General features: G+C 35.7%; 1 protein-coding gene across 1 annotated transcript; it reads left to right on the top strand.

Annotated features, from left to right (window-relative positions):
- Positions 1–583: 583 nt before the first annotated feature.
- On the top strand, positions 584–13,958 carry cacnb3b (calcium channel, voltage-dependent, beta 3b). Its single transcript, XM_058763110.1, is given in 15 exon segments — positions 584–882; positions 4,591–4,710; positions 4,791–4,913; positions 4,999–5,120; positions 5,980–6,035; positions 6,249–6,268; positions 6,506–6,586; positions 7,868–7,926; positions 8,109–8,209; positions 8,359–8,510; positions 10,084–10,111; positions 10,114–10,178; positions 10,301–10,471; positions 10,540–10,587; positions 11,460–13,958. Coding segments are annotated over 14 exon segments (1,170 nt in total). The 5' UTR covers positions 584–840; the 3' UTR covers positions 10,570–10,587; positions 11,460–13,958.
- Positions 13,959–15,626: the final 1,668 nt, after the last annotated feature.

Raw genomic sequence — 15,626 nt, 5'->3', positions numbered from 1 at the left:
AACATTTTTAGAGAGATGTAGCCTAAAAGAAATAAAGAGACAGACCATCCCTGCTGAAAAAAACAATAGAACCCTGCCCAAAACACAATAGAAAATGTAATGGTTTTAATGGTTATAATGGGAATTGTATTGGTTTTAATGGAAACTATATTGGTGTCTACTGGTATGTGATGGATTCTATTGGTGGGATGTTAAATCCTATTGGAAAAATGCCAAAAACACACTACAAAAGGGAATTTTGTAATGGTTTTACTGGAAAAAGCTAATGGTTTATAATGGAAACCATTGGAATTTCTGTGATGGTTTCTATTGGGCTTCTATTGTTTGTTTGTTTTTTAGCATGAATGTCAAAGCATGTAAAATAAATGCTATTTAATTTCAAATACAATGTTTTTCATTTAGTTTTACATATCCAGTCTTGCTTTCCACAATAACGTAAGGGATCCGGGAGTTTGACTCCACACATCCCACTTGCAAAGCACCTGTTTTTCCTGCTGCAGGAGGATGAGATGTGAGAGTGTCAGTGTCTCGTGTGAGAGGTAAACATCTCCTCCCCCGCTGCAAGGGCTGAAGCGCATCTCCAGTGTGTGGAGCGGGACAAAATGGAGCCTGATTGAACGTGAGAGCAGGCGGAAGAAAGGCAGCAGCGGCAGAGGGAGGGCGTTTGCTCTCAGTGAACAGCACAACTCAGCTGCTGCAGTCAGGGCATCAATTTTGTATAGGCGTTGAGTGCAGTGCCAGAGCGTTCCCCTCTCTTTACCGCTGACCATGGAGAGCAACTCGCGTCTCGCTCGACCACAGAGAGAGTGATGGGGGGCGATACGAGCCGTCTCTATAGGCATGTCCGCGTCCGATTCTAGCGCAGCGCTGCTCAGCTGCAAGGTAGGGATGGTTTGCCTTCTCTCTCCCTCACATGCGCTTTATCTCTCTCTCTCTCTCTCTCTCTCTCTTGCTCGCTCGCTCACTGATTTTCTCCCGCGCGCTCCCTCTCTATTACATTTTCACTCCATGTGATTCTGTAATCAATCAGCGCTGCTTTGGTGGAGTGAATGAATTTTGCATGCATTCTGCCTGGGTCATAGTCTATTAATATCCTCGTGTAAGCCTTTTTTTTTAATGAATAAATTATTCTCAGTCGAGATGCACGTCTTAGCTTTTCGACCAGCAGACTCATCAAATGCATTCAGCTGCATTGATTTTTTAATTGACAATGTGTATTACCTGACTAAGATTGTTAATATCTCTTTCACTTTCTCATATCTTTCTGTATGTGGGTATGGTTTCAAATAGTATTGCAAGTTGTTGATATGTTGTGTCAGGGAAAAAAGGCATATGGATTTGTTGTGTTGCAATAGTCAGGAAAGTCAGAAATTTCCATTTTTTCCAATTTTTTATAACCAGCAATTTAACCGGTTTTAGGTAAAAATGTGGTGAAAAGTCACACACACACACACACACACACACACACACACACAACTTATGCATACATGTTTATATAAATGTATATGTTTATATTCAAGAGTGTAATGAACTAAGTATATTTACATAAATGTATATATTTATGTAAATGCAAATTCATCTGTTTTTGATTTTATCAATTCATAATTGTATTTCAGGATATTATATTCCAGGTCTTAATAGGTTTTAGGCTTTGGACACTATTCATTTAACATAAATAGATGGCATAAAGTTTATTTTTTATTAAAAAAAACTTTTTAAAAAACTCTTATAAGGGTAAAAATATTATATTATATTATATTATATTATATTATATTATATTATATTATATTATATTATATTATATTATTATATTATATTATATTATATTATATTATATTATATTAAAAACTACCCTTACAAAGGTAAAAATCCTTTTGAAAATCAATTCCAGGGGCAAATATCTTTGATTTAAAAAAAAAAAAAAAAATGAAAATAAATAAACAAAAAAGTTAACTGCAGCCATTATATTTCAACCTTCTTTTCTGATACTGATTACTGATATAATATAATGCAAAAATTTCTATGCACGTTGCATGTTGATTCCTCTGGACTTCTCTGATCCCTGTCCTTGTCAGGACAAGTTCTGCTGTGGTGAGCATCAAATCCATGCTGCTCCATATAGGAGACTGGGAATCAGATTCTGACGGTATGAATGAAAATAGGGCACAAAACTGTATGAAATATAGGAGAATGAATGACTGTTATCTAACAAGCCTTGTGGATATGGGGAGGTTCATTTATTTTTTCGCCCTCTGTTGGCTGTGTGCTGCTATTGCACAACAAATTGTGAAAATGAATGTTGACTGCCCTGCATTTATATCTGCTGCACAGATGCAAACCATTGAAAGAAAAATGACAAATTCAAAATTTTAAAATACATTTACAAATTCAAAATGTATGTTAAACCTGGAAATACACACAGTTTTAAGGATTTGAAAATTTGTAATCCTTTGTGACCTTTTTTTGGTGTGCATGATGAAATTCTGCAATATTTGCAAGTCACTAATAAAATAAGAACATTTTTGACATTGATCATGTGAACATGGAAGCTTGTTTCCGCCACAGGATTAAAAACCCTCAGAATTCATACTTTTTTATGAGCTTTATGAACTCAGAACACAGAATTGTAAGAAGTAAACTCAGAATTCAGAGAAAAAACAATTGTGAGATGTAAACTTGAAATTGCAAGAAAGTAATTCAGAACTGAGTCTCTCAACGATATCTTGTAATTCTGAATTTATATCTGACATTTTTCTCATTGTGTGAAAATTCATATTCAGATGGTTAAATTCTTGCATCCATTCTTAAATCATTCTGGAGAACATCAGGTTTTACACAAACTTGTGGAGTTCATGCAGCTCTAATGCTATACTGTCATTAAAGCAAAAGGAAGATAAACAGAATACTAAGACTAAAATTCTATTTAAAAAAAGCTATTAAAGCTTTATTTAAGCAACATACTGTAAACATTCTGTGCAGCCTTTTCTGGGAATGTCTGATGGTTAAAATGTGTGTTGTAAGTGGAATATGGGGTGAGGTGTTGTGGAAACACTGTTAGCGGATGAGGTTGCGATGCATTGTGTCTTTTAAAGGATTACATTACTCTATCGATCCAGGTACTAAGCGAAAAATTGCTTAGTCTGTCGGGTCATCTGAAAACGACTCCAAGTTAATGCACACTGCATGTACGAAACACAAAATGTGTGTCACAGCCTTGCAGATAGTGATGTTTATGTGGGCGACCCCTGCATCCCTACTACCTCCTATTGATAAAAGTGGCCAAAAAAAAAAAAAAAAAATGTTTGATATAGTGTGTTGTTGTACTTCAAAGCCCTACTCAATCTTTCTTTTCATTTATTTCTAAGCCGAACACATGAAAGAGATGAACACGGTGTAGATCATCCAAGAGTTGGTTCAAGAGACAGCTCTGTGATGGAGATGTCTCCCATAGCAGGGCTGGTTTTTAATTAACACGTTCATTTAGACCAGAGATATGTTTTAATCGCACATAAGAATCTTATCTTAGCCGGCGTCTGCATAATTATGCTTTATCTCTTTCGACGGTAGGTGTCACAGACACCTGCGCCCTGTGGCTGCCTTTGATATTTAAATCATATCCTCACTGTGTTCTGGATTTTGGAGGGAAAAAAGACCGAGAGAAAGACTGGTCTGGAGGGGAGATCAGAGGGATGCAGGAGATGGTAGAGGAAAGGTTTTTGCAATGCTTGTTTACGGTCACTAGGTCTTTTGTTATCGGTGCATTTGCTGATTTAGTTTTCAGTTTTGATGCTTTATTGGCATGATAAATATTTCTATATTCATGTTGCCAAAGCATTTGCAGCAATTGCTGTGTGCAGTTAAAACTGCAAAATGAAACGAAAAATATTGCATCTCATTCACTAATAATTATGTGAATTCGTGTTTATATGCACAGGAGAACTTCTCACAAAAAAGGCTAATTTGGCTAATTCACAATCTTCATGAATGTGATATTAACCTTTTTTTAAGTTCACCCAAAAATGAAAATTTGCTAAAAAATTGACTCGCCCTTAAGTGATCCAAGATGTAGATGAGTTTGTGTCTTCAACAGAATGGATTTGGAGAAATTTTGCACTACATCACTTGCTCAGCAATGGATCCTCTGCAGTCAATGGGTGCCTTCAGAATGAAAGTCCAAACAGATGACAAAAATATCACAATAATCTACAAGTAATCCACACAACTACAGTCCATCAATTAACACACTGCGAAGTAAAATGTTTCTAATAAACAAATTCATCATTAAGATGTTCTAAGCAACCTCGAGCAATGCCAGGTGTGCCATCCTCAAAACCAGCTGAAACATACCTTCAGTACAGACCCAGTTAACAGACCTCTCATTAGCCAGCTGTACATATATCTGCTTACGATTAGGTAAATCATGATTTGTTCATGAACATGATTGTATGCAGATTTCAAGCAGAAATGTGTTGCTTAGTGAATTAGGCTCACTGTAATTGACAAAGACGTAGACAGCGCATTAAAGCTAACAATTGTAAAAGTAAAATGTAAAAGAGCAACTTTCACATTGGACTCTTGTCCTTTTTGCAGAGTTCTGCTGATTCCTACACGAGTAGACCATCGGATTCCGACCTGTCCCTGGAGGAGGACAAGGAGGCGTCTCGGCGTGAGGCCGAGCGCCAGGCCCTGCTCCAGCTCGAGAGAGCCAAGGTTCATCTTCTCAAACGGATACACTGTCAATTACCTCTCCTCTTAACATAATGTTAACTGTTTTCTTTGTTTTCTTGTAGACCAAACCTGTGGCGTTTGCAGTGAGAACCAATGTCAGCTACTGCGGGGCTCTCGATGAAGACTGTCCGGTTCAGGGTGCTGCCATCAACTTTGAAACCAAAGATTTTCTACACATAAAAGAGGTGGGAAGCAACCAGTGAACTGAAGTGAACAGTTAGCTTATGTTTCACTGTGATATTTTTGAGCACATTGTCTCCCATCCTACAGAAATATAATAATGACTGGTGGATCGGGAGGCTGGTGAAGGAGGGGGCAGATATTGCCTTCATCCCCAGCCCTGTTAAACTGGAGGCCATGAGGATCAAGCAGGAACAGAAAGCAGCTCAGAGGTCCACAGTTGCATCTCATCACATCTATATAGTTGTTATTCAGTACTGTATAAATTAGCATTTAAAGGAACAGTTCACCCAAAAATGAACGTTTGCAGAAAATGTACTTACTCTCCGTTTGTTTCTTAATCAGAAGAGATTTGGAGAAATTTAGCATTACTTGCACGCTAACAGAGCCTCTGCAGTGAATGGGTGCCGTCAGAATGAAACTTCAAACAGCTCATAAAAACATCACAACTCTTGTTTCCATATAAAATACCAGTCCATAATCCTTAATAATGCTCCAGTGAAAAAGTCTGTCAGCTGTTGCACTCTCACATCAGTATTATTTAACTATTTTAGACTGTTTTCGCTTGATCTGTGCATATTTCTCTCCTGATTCAGACAAGGTGACTTTTTCACTGGAGAACGAATAATTTTAGATAGGTGGCTTAGGTGTAAGGTACCTCTGTTTCTAGATAGAGGTATTTTTTTTCACATACTGTTTTTTGCCTACTGTATAGTAGGGAAGTAATTGAATTATTGTGTTTGAACAAATCATTTGAATGGCTTTTAAAGATTCACTTGTCACCACCGACTGGCTTAGCTAGCTGCCTACAGAAAGAATCAATAAAAAAATCCCCACTACTAATATACAGCAATACAGTTGGTTTGGAATTATTAGTTATCATTTTTGGTGAACTATACTGCAAGTGAGAAATAAACACTCTTACCTTCAGTTGCTGTGATTTGCCATTGCACTTGCTATTTATAAGAAATCCTAGCACATAAGTTCAGCATGGGATTTTAGTTTAAAGTATGGTATCAGCTATTGGCATGTCTCATCCTGCAATTTCTAAAGTGTTTGTGTTGGTAACAGGAAAATGGGTGGAAATGCTTCATCTGGTGGCTGGAGGTCTACTCCTCCTTCTGCAGGTGAGAGGTATTTAAATACTCACACACATTACTGACTCACTGTAACGCTAGTACTATTGAGCCACTACCATTCCTCTGCATTTCCCTTCAGGGTTTATGCTGATTTTATATGTCAAGATTTACATAATATTTCAGTATAAAATTGTTTTACCATTATGAACACAAACAACCTGTTTAGATTTTCTTAAACGCATTTCTCTTGTTTTAAACAAGCCAAACAGAAGCAGAAGCAGGTAGGTGGTTAAAGTTGCTTCCTTGCTTCCATAATGCAAAACAGTCCCTCAAAAAGTGCTATTAAATATTCACAGTTTGTGTCTGGCCTCTCAGACAATTCTCTGTGAGAGATTTTAATGCTGCGTTATTGAAACTGCATCCCTTGAGGCTACTCATTAGATGTTGAGAAATGTTAGTTAAGGTTCAGAGCTTGTGAGACATAACAGAGTGTGTGTGTGTGTGTGTGTGTGTTGTAGACGGAACACGTTCCACCCTATGATGTAGTTCCATCCATGAGGCCTGTTGTTCTGGTCGGCCCCTCGCTGAAAGGCTATGAGGTAAATTATATTCAATTTGATCATAATGGCAGTTAAAAGACAGGCCAGTTGTTCTATGTATGCAGGGTCCAAAATTAACAACTACCAAGCAAGTAAAAGTTGAGTTTGAGGAAATAAAACTGCATTAGGGATTGTTCACTGAATCAAATCAAGGACATGCAAACCATTTACTAAAGAAAACATCACTCACTCACGTGACTTTTGTCTTTTAACTTGCACCTCTGTGGAAAATTTACCAACGGAAATATGCCTGAAGGCTTTTTTCCTTTAGAACTCAATGTGATGACATATATATGAAGCTACCAAAATGAAACTAAAAAGCATGTAGTTTTATTAATATTTATATTATATTATAGCATTTATTAACATTTAAATTTTTAGCAATTTTCAATTACATTACGATAAGTTATTCGTGTAATATTTGTATTTTATTTTATTTAAAGTTTCTTTCAATTACTGAAAATGATTTAATAGGTTTAGTTTTAAACCTATTAATAACAACACTGGAACAAAAACAAATTTATGCAGAGATTGGCTTATATATGATGTGATATACAAGTTATACAAATATATGCAGTTTTATTTATATTTAGATGTAAGAAATAATATTTCTATAAAAAAAAATTTTTTATTATAATTTAATAGAAATGCAAAATACAGTTTCATGATCTATGAAAAATATTTGTGGTCAGTATTTGTATTTATATTTACTAAACAATATTTATATAATTATATTTAGCATAATTATGTTTAATAAAATAATGCAAAATTCCGTTTCATGGCCTATGAAAAGTAATTACAGTCTGTAAATAACTCTCTCACTGTTGGCAGGCATGGCAAAAAGCTCATTTTGGATCCTGTTGTATATGACTGCTCAGGCAGTTTTGGTGTGCGAGAGGATTCACGAACATGAAATATTTAAGTCCAGCTGTGCCATGGTGCTCTGGACACATTTGTCAGTCAGCTCTTTAACAGAGACACCAGGGACCTGCTGACTCTCTGCCCTCTATTTCTGGAGTCTTTCATTTTTCACCCGTGTCTAAATAAAACCACATCACCTCATCCAAACCATATTAGCCTTATACACGACTCTGCTTCCGAATCCCCTGCTTGGAACTCCTTATTTTCCCTCCACGGTCCTTAGACAACAAAATCACTGGGTGGATGTTAACACTATTAATAGCTCAGGACCTAAACTACCTCAGATTGACAGGTTTATTACATATGAAATGTTTCTGGTTGAATGTAGAATGAACGTTTTCTCACAATCTTCTGATGCAGGTGACTGATATGATGCAGAAAGCCTTGTTTGACTTCCTGAAGCACAGGTTTGATGGGAGGTGAGTGCAGAAACTGTTTGTTTCACTGGTTTACAGCTTAAAATTGAATGTGTTACTCTTAAAGGAACAGTTCACCCAAAAATAAATCATTTATCTACCTTCTTTCTTCTGTAAAGGATCATTAAAGTGGTCCATACTTCTGCTATGTTTTTTTTTAAATTTGGTATGTGGTTTCATGGCAGGATTTCTATCACACGGGTGACTGCAGATCTGTCTCTGGCCAAGAGGTCTGTACTGAACAAGAAAGCTATCATGGAGAGGTCAAACACACGTTCCAGTCTGGGTGAGTGAAAACATACAAGGGTAAAGCTAAATAGAGTAAGCTTTAATATAAAGTGTGATCAAGTATTTTTGTATGAAGGACCCAATATGGCATCGTTCGTTGTTTCATTATTAATGTGGCTCGTGTTATCATTCCTGTCTCTCTCTCAGCCGAGGTGCAGAGTGAAATTGAGAGAATATTTGAACTGGCTAAAAGCCTGCAGTTGGTGGTCTTGGATGCAGATACTATCAACCACCCCTCACAGCTTCTCAAGACCTCCCTCGCCCCCATCATTGTCTACGTCAAAGTGTCCTCTCCAAAGGTACAACAATATTTAACCAGTCAATAAATCACTTTTTCTTAAAAAACTATAAATGGGTGTTTCTCCAATTACAGATTTATATTAAAACTAAAACTAACTTTTCTGTTGTTATATAAAGGTCACATTACTGTAAAACAGCCTGGGAAACCCTTTAAAATGTATTTTTTTAATGTATTTTTAATGTAGTTTTATGTATTTTATTCTTTTACTCGTCCCAGAATACGACTTTTCATCTAATATAGAAATCCATAATAAAAAATACAAATTATGACATTTAATTACTCAATTATTATGAAACTACGATCACCAAAAGATAGTACAATAAACAAATTATTATTTGAAAACTATTTTTATCATTTTAGACCTATTTTGTCCCTCTATCATTTCCACCACAACCATAAGTCTTGCCACAATTATAATTGAAATATTCTTCAAATATTAGTCTAAAAATATTATTAAAATGTTTTAGCATGACCAATGAGTGTTTAACAAACAAAATACATAATTACAGTTGTGGTGGAAATGACATTTGCTGGTTAAGAAAAATGGGTTTTTCTGTGATGCATGTGTATCTACACTTGAACATTGATGATAGACTAATTAAAGGGATAGTTCACCCAAAAATGAAAATTCTGTCATTAATTACTCACCCTCATGTCGTTCCAAACCTGTAAGACCTTCATCACAAATTATTAAATTTTGGTGAAATCCAAGAGCTTTCTGACCCTCCATGGAAAGGTAGTAAGGACATTTATGACATTTATGACAAGAATACTTTTTGTGTGCAAAGAAAACAAAAATAACAAATTTATTCAACAATTTCTTCTCCTCCGGTTCTTCGGCGCACATTCACAACAGCACCACAAAGCATGGTCGTGGTACTTTTGTGAACGTGTGCTGAAGACTGACACGGAAGAAAAGAAATTGATGAATAAAGTAATTATTTTTGTTTTCTTTGCGCACAAAAGTATTCTCGTAGCTTCATAAAATCACGGTTGAACCACTGATGTCACATGGACTATTTTAACGATGCCCTTACTACCTTTCTGGGCCTTGAACGTGGTAGTTGCGTTGCTGTCTATGCAGGGTCAGAGAGCTCTCGGGTTGCATCAAAAATATCCTAATTTGTGTTCTGAAGATGAGCGAAGGTTTTACGAGTTTGGAACGACATTACGGTGAGTAATTAATGATAGAATTTCCATTTTTGGGTGAACTATCCCTTTAAATATGGTTTTGAAAAGTGTGTTATTTATAAGTTGAGAAGCCAAAGCCAAAAAAATCTGCACACCAAATGAAATGCAAAGTTCAAGGTCCTTTTGACAAACATTTATTCCTGAAGATTTACATGAAGGTGACAACAAAAACTAAAGTGGACTAACAAAAAAGTGACTTTGTACACACACAAAAAAGCAAATGTTTCAGTCCTTGCTGGACTATCTTCAGTGCTATTTATAAATCCACAGAGCTAAAAGTGTTGTTTTGCTTATTTTAATGATTAAGTTATATAGGTAGGTTCAGATTTCCCTGAAGAAACGTGTCCCTCATTTTCTCAGTGTTACTCATTCTACCCCAGGTTCTTCAAAGACTCGTAAAGTCCAGAGGAAATCTCAAAGCAAACATCTCAATGTGCAAATGATGGCTGGAGATAAACTAGCACAGTGCCCACCAGTGAGTCCCATTACTGCACACACTCAGCTCCTATTAACATACATTAAACTGAAGCAACAAGTGAACAGATGCGATATCTTACGCTAATACTGTTTGTATTCACTGCGTTTATCTTGCATTAGGAAATGTTTGATGTTATACTGGATGAGAATCAGTTAGAGGATGCCTGCGAACACCTGGCCGAATACTTAGATATATACTGGCGTGCCACTCACCTGCCAGGCTCCGCCCCCCTGAACCCTCTAGTGGAGCAAAATGTAGTTACACCACCCTCAGCCAACTCTAGCCAACAGGTGAGTGTTTAAATGTTACCTGCATGGCCTTCACATCTTCTGAACACTCTCTTATCCTCTTCCTCTAGTTCTCAGAGACGCAGGAGCTAATTGAATGAGCACTACCACAAATTAGGGTGAGTGTTGGATTGATTTTCATCTACCAGCTAAAATTATTATTATGAATGTGTATTTTCCTGTCAGGGCATATTAATAATAAATATTATAACGCGTTGCAACTTCAGAAAACACCAGAAAAATAGAAAAAGCACCAGCAAAATTGACAGCAGGTGCTGCAAATGCTCACAATACAACCAAAAAAAGAATTTTATTTGCAGCGCGTTGAGCTCTCTCGGCCACCGTAAAATATTAATAATAATAACAATCAATTTCAAATGTGCACTTGCTTATTTTAAATAACGTACTTTTGAAAAATGTTTAAAATAATGTCTAACATCAGACTTTTATTACATTTACAATGTAAATATAATGAAGGCTGTTTTTATTAAAGGTTTTAAAATTTAATCTAATTTAATTAGTTGGTTTTTGTCATTTTGTTATACGCTTTTGTCAGATTTTTTTTTTGCATTTCTATTTAGCTTTAATTTATTTTATATCACTATGAATTCAATATATTTTTATTTTAGTTTTAGTCATTTTTGTACTTCAACTCATTTCAAGACAAGACAACTTAATTTTTTAAGTTTAAGTTTTTCATCTAATGTTTCTTTTTTTTATTATTTCAGCTTTATTTTAATTAACAAAAAAATCCCTTTTGTTTTATTTAATGACAACACTGAAACTAAAAAATTGTGCTTTTGCGTGACACTACATCCAATCCACCAGATGTCAATATAATATAAGCAATATCGCAAAAAAAAAAAAAAAAAAAAAAAATTATATATATACAGTATATTGAGTGCACCTTAAATATTGACTGACAGAAGACTTGTGGCCAGGGTGTTTAACCATAATGATCACTTCCTCCACTGCTCTCTGGCTGTTATAGAGTGACACAGAACATTCCAGAAAAAAACCCAGAATATTCCTCAAAGGCCAGCCACTCACTGCCCCAGAATGAGAGGGGGCTTGGAGCAGCTGCCCCCTGATGAAAAGAGGAGGAACGGAGGGATGGAGACAGAGATGAGGGCCAGCGGAGAAGTGGACCAATCCCAGCCTCACTGACAGTGACAACACACACCCTCTCCTACACTAACACATGTGTCGTCCTTTACATCTCAGGACCACTCTGCTGCAGGCCTTCAGCCAACACACACACCCACACACACACGCACACACACACACACACACACACACACACACACACACACACACACACACACACACACACACACACACTCACAGTTATACACACATTCAACTGGTCTGAATGTCCCTGCTGAGCCCCACACTGAGATCAACAGGGGTTTCCCCAACCTCTTGGTGGTGCCGTCTGTCCGCCAGGTTCTGCCAGCCTGACTCTGGCACTGGCATCAGAGCATCCATACCATGCCCTCACAAAGAAGGGCACCCCATGCCACTAACATCTCGCTCACTCAGTCTCCACCTCCTGCATCGCTTTTGGTTTGTTTTCACGGCCATACCTTTTGCACAATACACTTCATTTCAATCAATCGTCAAATACAGTTCACTCATAATTAATAACCCAAATGGCTTTATGTAGCACAACCCTCAAATAACTAATTCATATACTGAAACCACACTTGGGACTTTTTAACTGAAAACATTTTTATTTTCTGTTATATCCTGTTTGATTTTACTTGTGTCTTTTTATCCACTGGAAACTTTAGGTTTATGTCAACCGGGGCAAATCAACTAGTAACTCATCAGTATTTCCAACCACACTGCACTAATATCACCCTTTCAGATCAATGAAAAGCAGACCACATGAATGTTTGTACATCATTTGCCTAGATATCAGTATTGCACTAAACAGCCTAACATATTATTTATTTTGTCCAACAGTGGTTCTCAACGGAGACCTCGCAGGTCTGTTCTGATTGGACACGTGATAAAACTATGCTAAATGCAACTAATATAATCATGCGTAGTTAGGATGATAAGACTTGTTAAGTTTTAAAAGGAGAAAATTATATGGCATTTTGATGCAAATCCACCTATAACCAGGTAAATTAGGTAGATTCCAACATGGATACATTGGATGATATGCTCTCATCTTTAAAATCACGAACAAACTGAAAAAATATTACCCAAAATATGTTAAACTTCATTTGTAGTGAAGTTTAGTGGTTTGTGCCCCAATGTTTTATGAACTATTCATTTTAATGATTTTAGTTTATTATTTATTTATAACTATATTTGAATTCATATTATTAAGATTTAATTTTTAATATAAATACATTTTAATATTTGATTTTAAGATAATTTTTTATTTCCTTTGTGCAATAAATTGTTTTGGTGCTGTGTTGGGTCCAAGTAAAACCATTTGAAAACCTCTATACTAATGTTTGAATTACAGTGACATCTAGTGGTTTTGTTTGAAACCACAAAAGTGAGACCCTTGCAAGCATCTTTGTTTTCACATAAGTATAACTGTACATAATCATACCATTAATTCAAAAACAACCATAACATGTGTAACGGTATGATGATGTATTGTTTCAGAACCACTGAACATCCTTTTCTGCATTTTGAGAATCTCAAAACACTGATAAAAATTCCTTTTTTTTTTTTTTTAATCTTTACCATCAACACTTATTTGCATGATAAGTGATGATCTTGCTGACATATCTGCTGCTGTAATTGTTGAGTTTTGCTTGCTGCTGTTCTTCCATGCAATAACAAAATCATTTACAAAGATTATCACATTTAACAGAATGACTTATGTCTTATTTGCAAGACAATCTCTTAACTAAATGATCACTAATTTACTCTTTGCATACATGCAGTCCAATTGTACATTCAAGCTAATCATGACTATGCATGACACAATCAGGCATTTGTAGAAATAAACAGCACTGTAAACTGAATAGGGAGATGCAATGGACATAGAAACATATAAACCATCACAAACATCTGCTTGAGTATATACAGTTTGCACATTAAAATTCATTGCCCTCATCTATATATAAATGCACAAACAAATGACTTTCGGTTTGTTTTAAGGTGTACATAAATAATATTATTTACATATATTGAACAAAAATGTTATTTGGGACCATGTTAAATCTACTGTAGATTTTTAAATCACTGCAAATGAAAAGCAACAAGCTAGAGACAGGCTTCAAAGCACAATGAGCTCTTCCCAATTGAAAATATGCTTGATATCTTTCCAGGTGATTTGTACATAGTCCAGAACTATGTCTTTGGGTCTCCAAAGTATATTTTCAAGGCTAATTGTTTATTTTATTAGATATTTATGTTCTCTATCACAATATACTGTACTGTATGCAACACTGGAGGAAGGAGGAAGACAATGGCTTGGACTGGTAAAGGTCTATCACTGAATAAAGGGAAATCAATATGATTGCACTATTTTGGTTTTGTGTTTGAGGTTTTCTTTTGGTTTACAATGCAATAAATGCACTATGTAAGTGTGTGAACCCTCTTCCAGTAGTTAACTTATCATATTGTACTAATGTGACAACAATGACCCAGCACTAGGTCTGAAAAAAGAAAGAAAGAAATTTTAAAAAGTGTACTATCTGACGCTGAGCAGAACTATTGTGTGCTCTGGGGAAGAAGAAAATAATGTGAAAGAAAATAAAAAAGAAAAAGAATGGTCTGTGCATGATTTCTGTCACTTTTGCATCTTTTATTGATGTATAATATGTTTTTAAAACAATATATATATATATATATATATATATATATATATATATATTTCGATAAAGTTGAATTTATTTATATAATATATTAATTATAAATATATTTCTTTATTTTATGTAGTATTTATATAGTCTTGTAGTGTAACAAATACATTTTCAAATATAGTCTGTAAGTTAATATGAAGTCATAAAAACTGCATGCACAATAATTATAAAAGAATCAAAATTCAAAATTTTCCAAAATACTTGTATCGACTAACCACCCACATGTAGAATGATTGAGGAATAACAAAAATAAATTCCAAAATTTCCACTAGATGTCAGTGCAGGAGCAGGTATTGTGCAAAAAGCAAAATGATTCAAACACTGTTTATGATCTGTTAGTGTAAATACTTTTTCTAAAACTTCAGAAAATGATCATTTTGTTATTTCCCAAGTTATTTCATATTTATAAAATGGCAGTTGAGTAACTGTTACTTTAAGGAACTATTTATGAGTCTTTTTAGTGTAATTCAATTTAGTCAGGTTGATTCAGTGATATCAAATGATATTTTTGACTTTAATAACAGTTAATGTTACCACATTAAGCAGATTTTAGACTACCTGCTAAAAACCTTTTACAGTGCATATATTTTTGCCTCTTTGTAAATTATTAATTAATATATCAAATTATATTTGTCCAATATATTCCCATTTATTTTTGTTTTGTAAGGGTGCAGCAAAGCAGCTGCAGTGAATTCTATTACGAAACCCTTGCATACTGTATGAACGTGCTAGATTTGCAGTTTCAAAGTATGTCAGGCTTGTTTGTAATTGTGTTTACAAGCACCATGAAGCAGACACACCATACCTCCACACTTTTCCAACACTACTGAGTGGGTCACCCTGGCACAGGAACTCATTAACACATGCTAATTAGTTGCCTGCTGGGCCTCTGTCTGCTGCAAGTGGGCGGTTGTGGGTCAGAGGGTGTTGTTGGAGTCTTTCTCTTTCTCTCTCAGTTGGTGTTCTGGTAGCAAGAGCTGATTACTGGTGTGGCCTGATATGCTCTCAGTATCACATTCCCTGTCATCAGAGCATAACGGGGCCGGTAGCAAAGCTAAGAGAGAGATTTGGCTAATGAGAGAGCTGGAGAAAGACAGACAGAGGCAGTCCGGAACGTAAAGTTTGACGGAGAGCAATTCCACTGATCCTCTTGACCTCATCGCACTATTCATCAGATCCACACATAACCTAGAACAAATGGAATTTGCCACTTCCATATGCTGTTTCTCTTCATTTCACTATGCTCCATTTCCCTCCTGAGAGGCTGACACTGAAAATGCTTTCATTTTTATCTGCAAATGACACAGCCATCTGTCACACAT

The sequence above is a fragment of the Onychostoma macrolepis genome, chromosome 23 (genome assembly GCF_012432095.1).
Source record: "Onychostoma macrolepis isolate SWU-2019 chromosome 23, ASM1243209v1, whole genome shotgun sequence".
In the NCBI taxonomy this organism is placed as follows: Eukaryota; Metazoa; Chordata; class Actinopteri; order Cypriniformes; family Cyprinidae; genus Onychostoma; species Onychostoma macrolepis.
The sequence above is the reverse complement of the archived record's forward strand: the minus strand, read 5'-3'. Positions and strand labels throughout refer to the sequence as shown.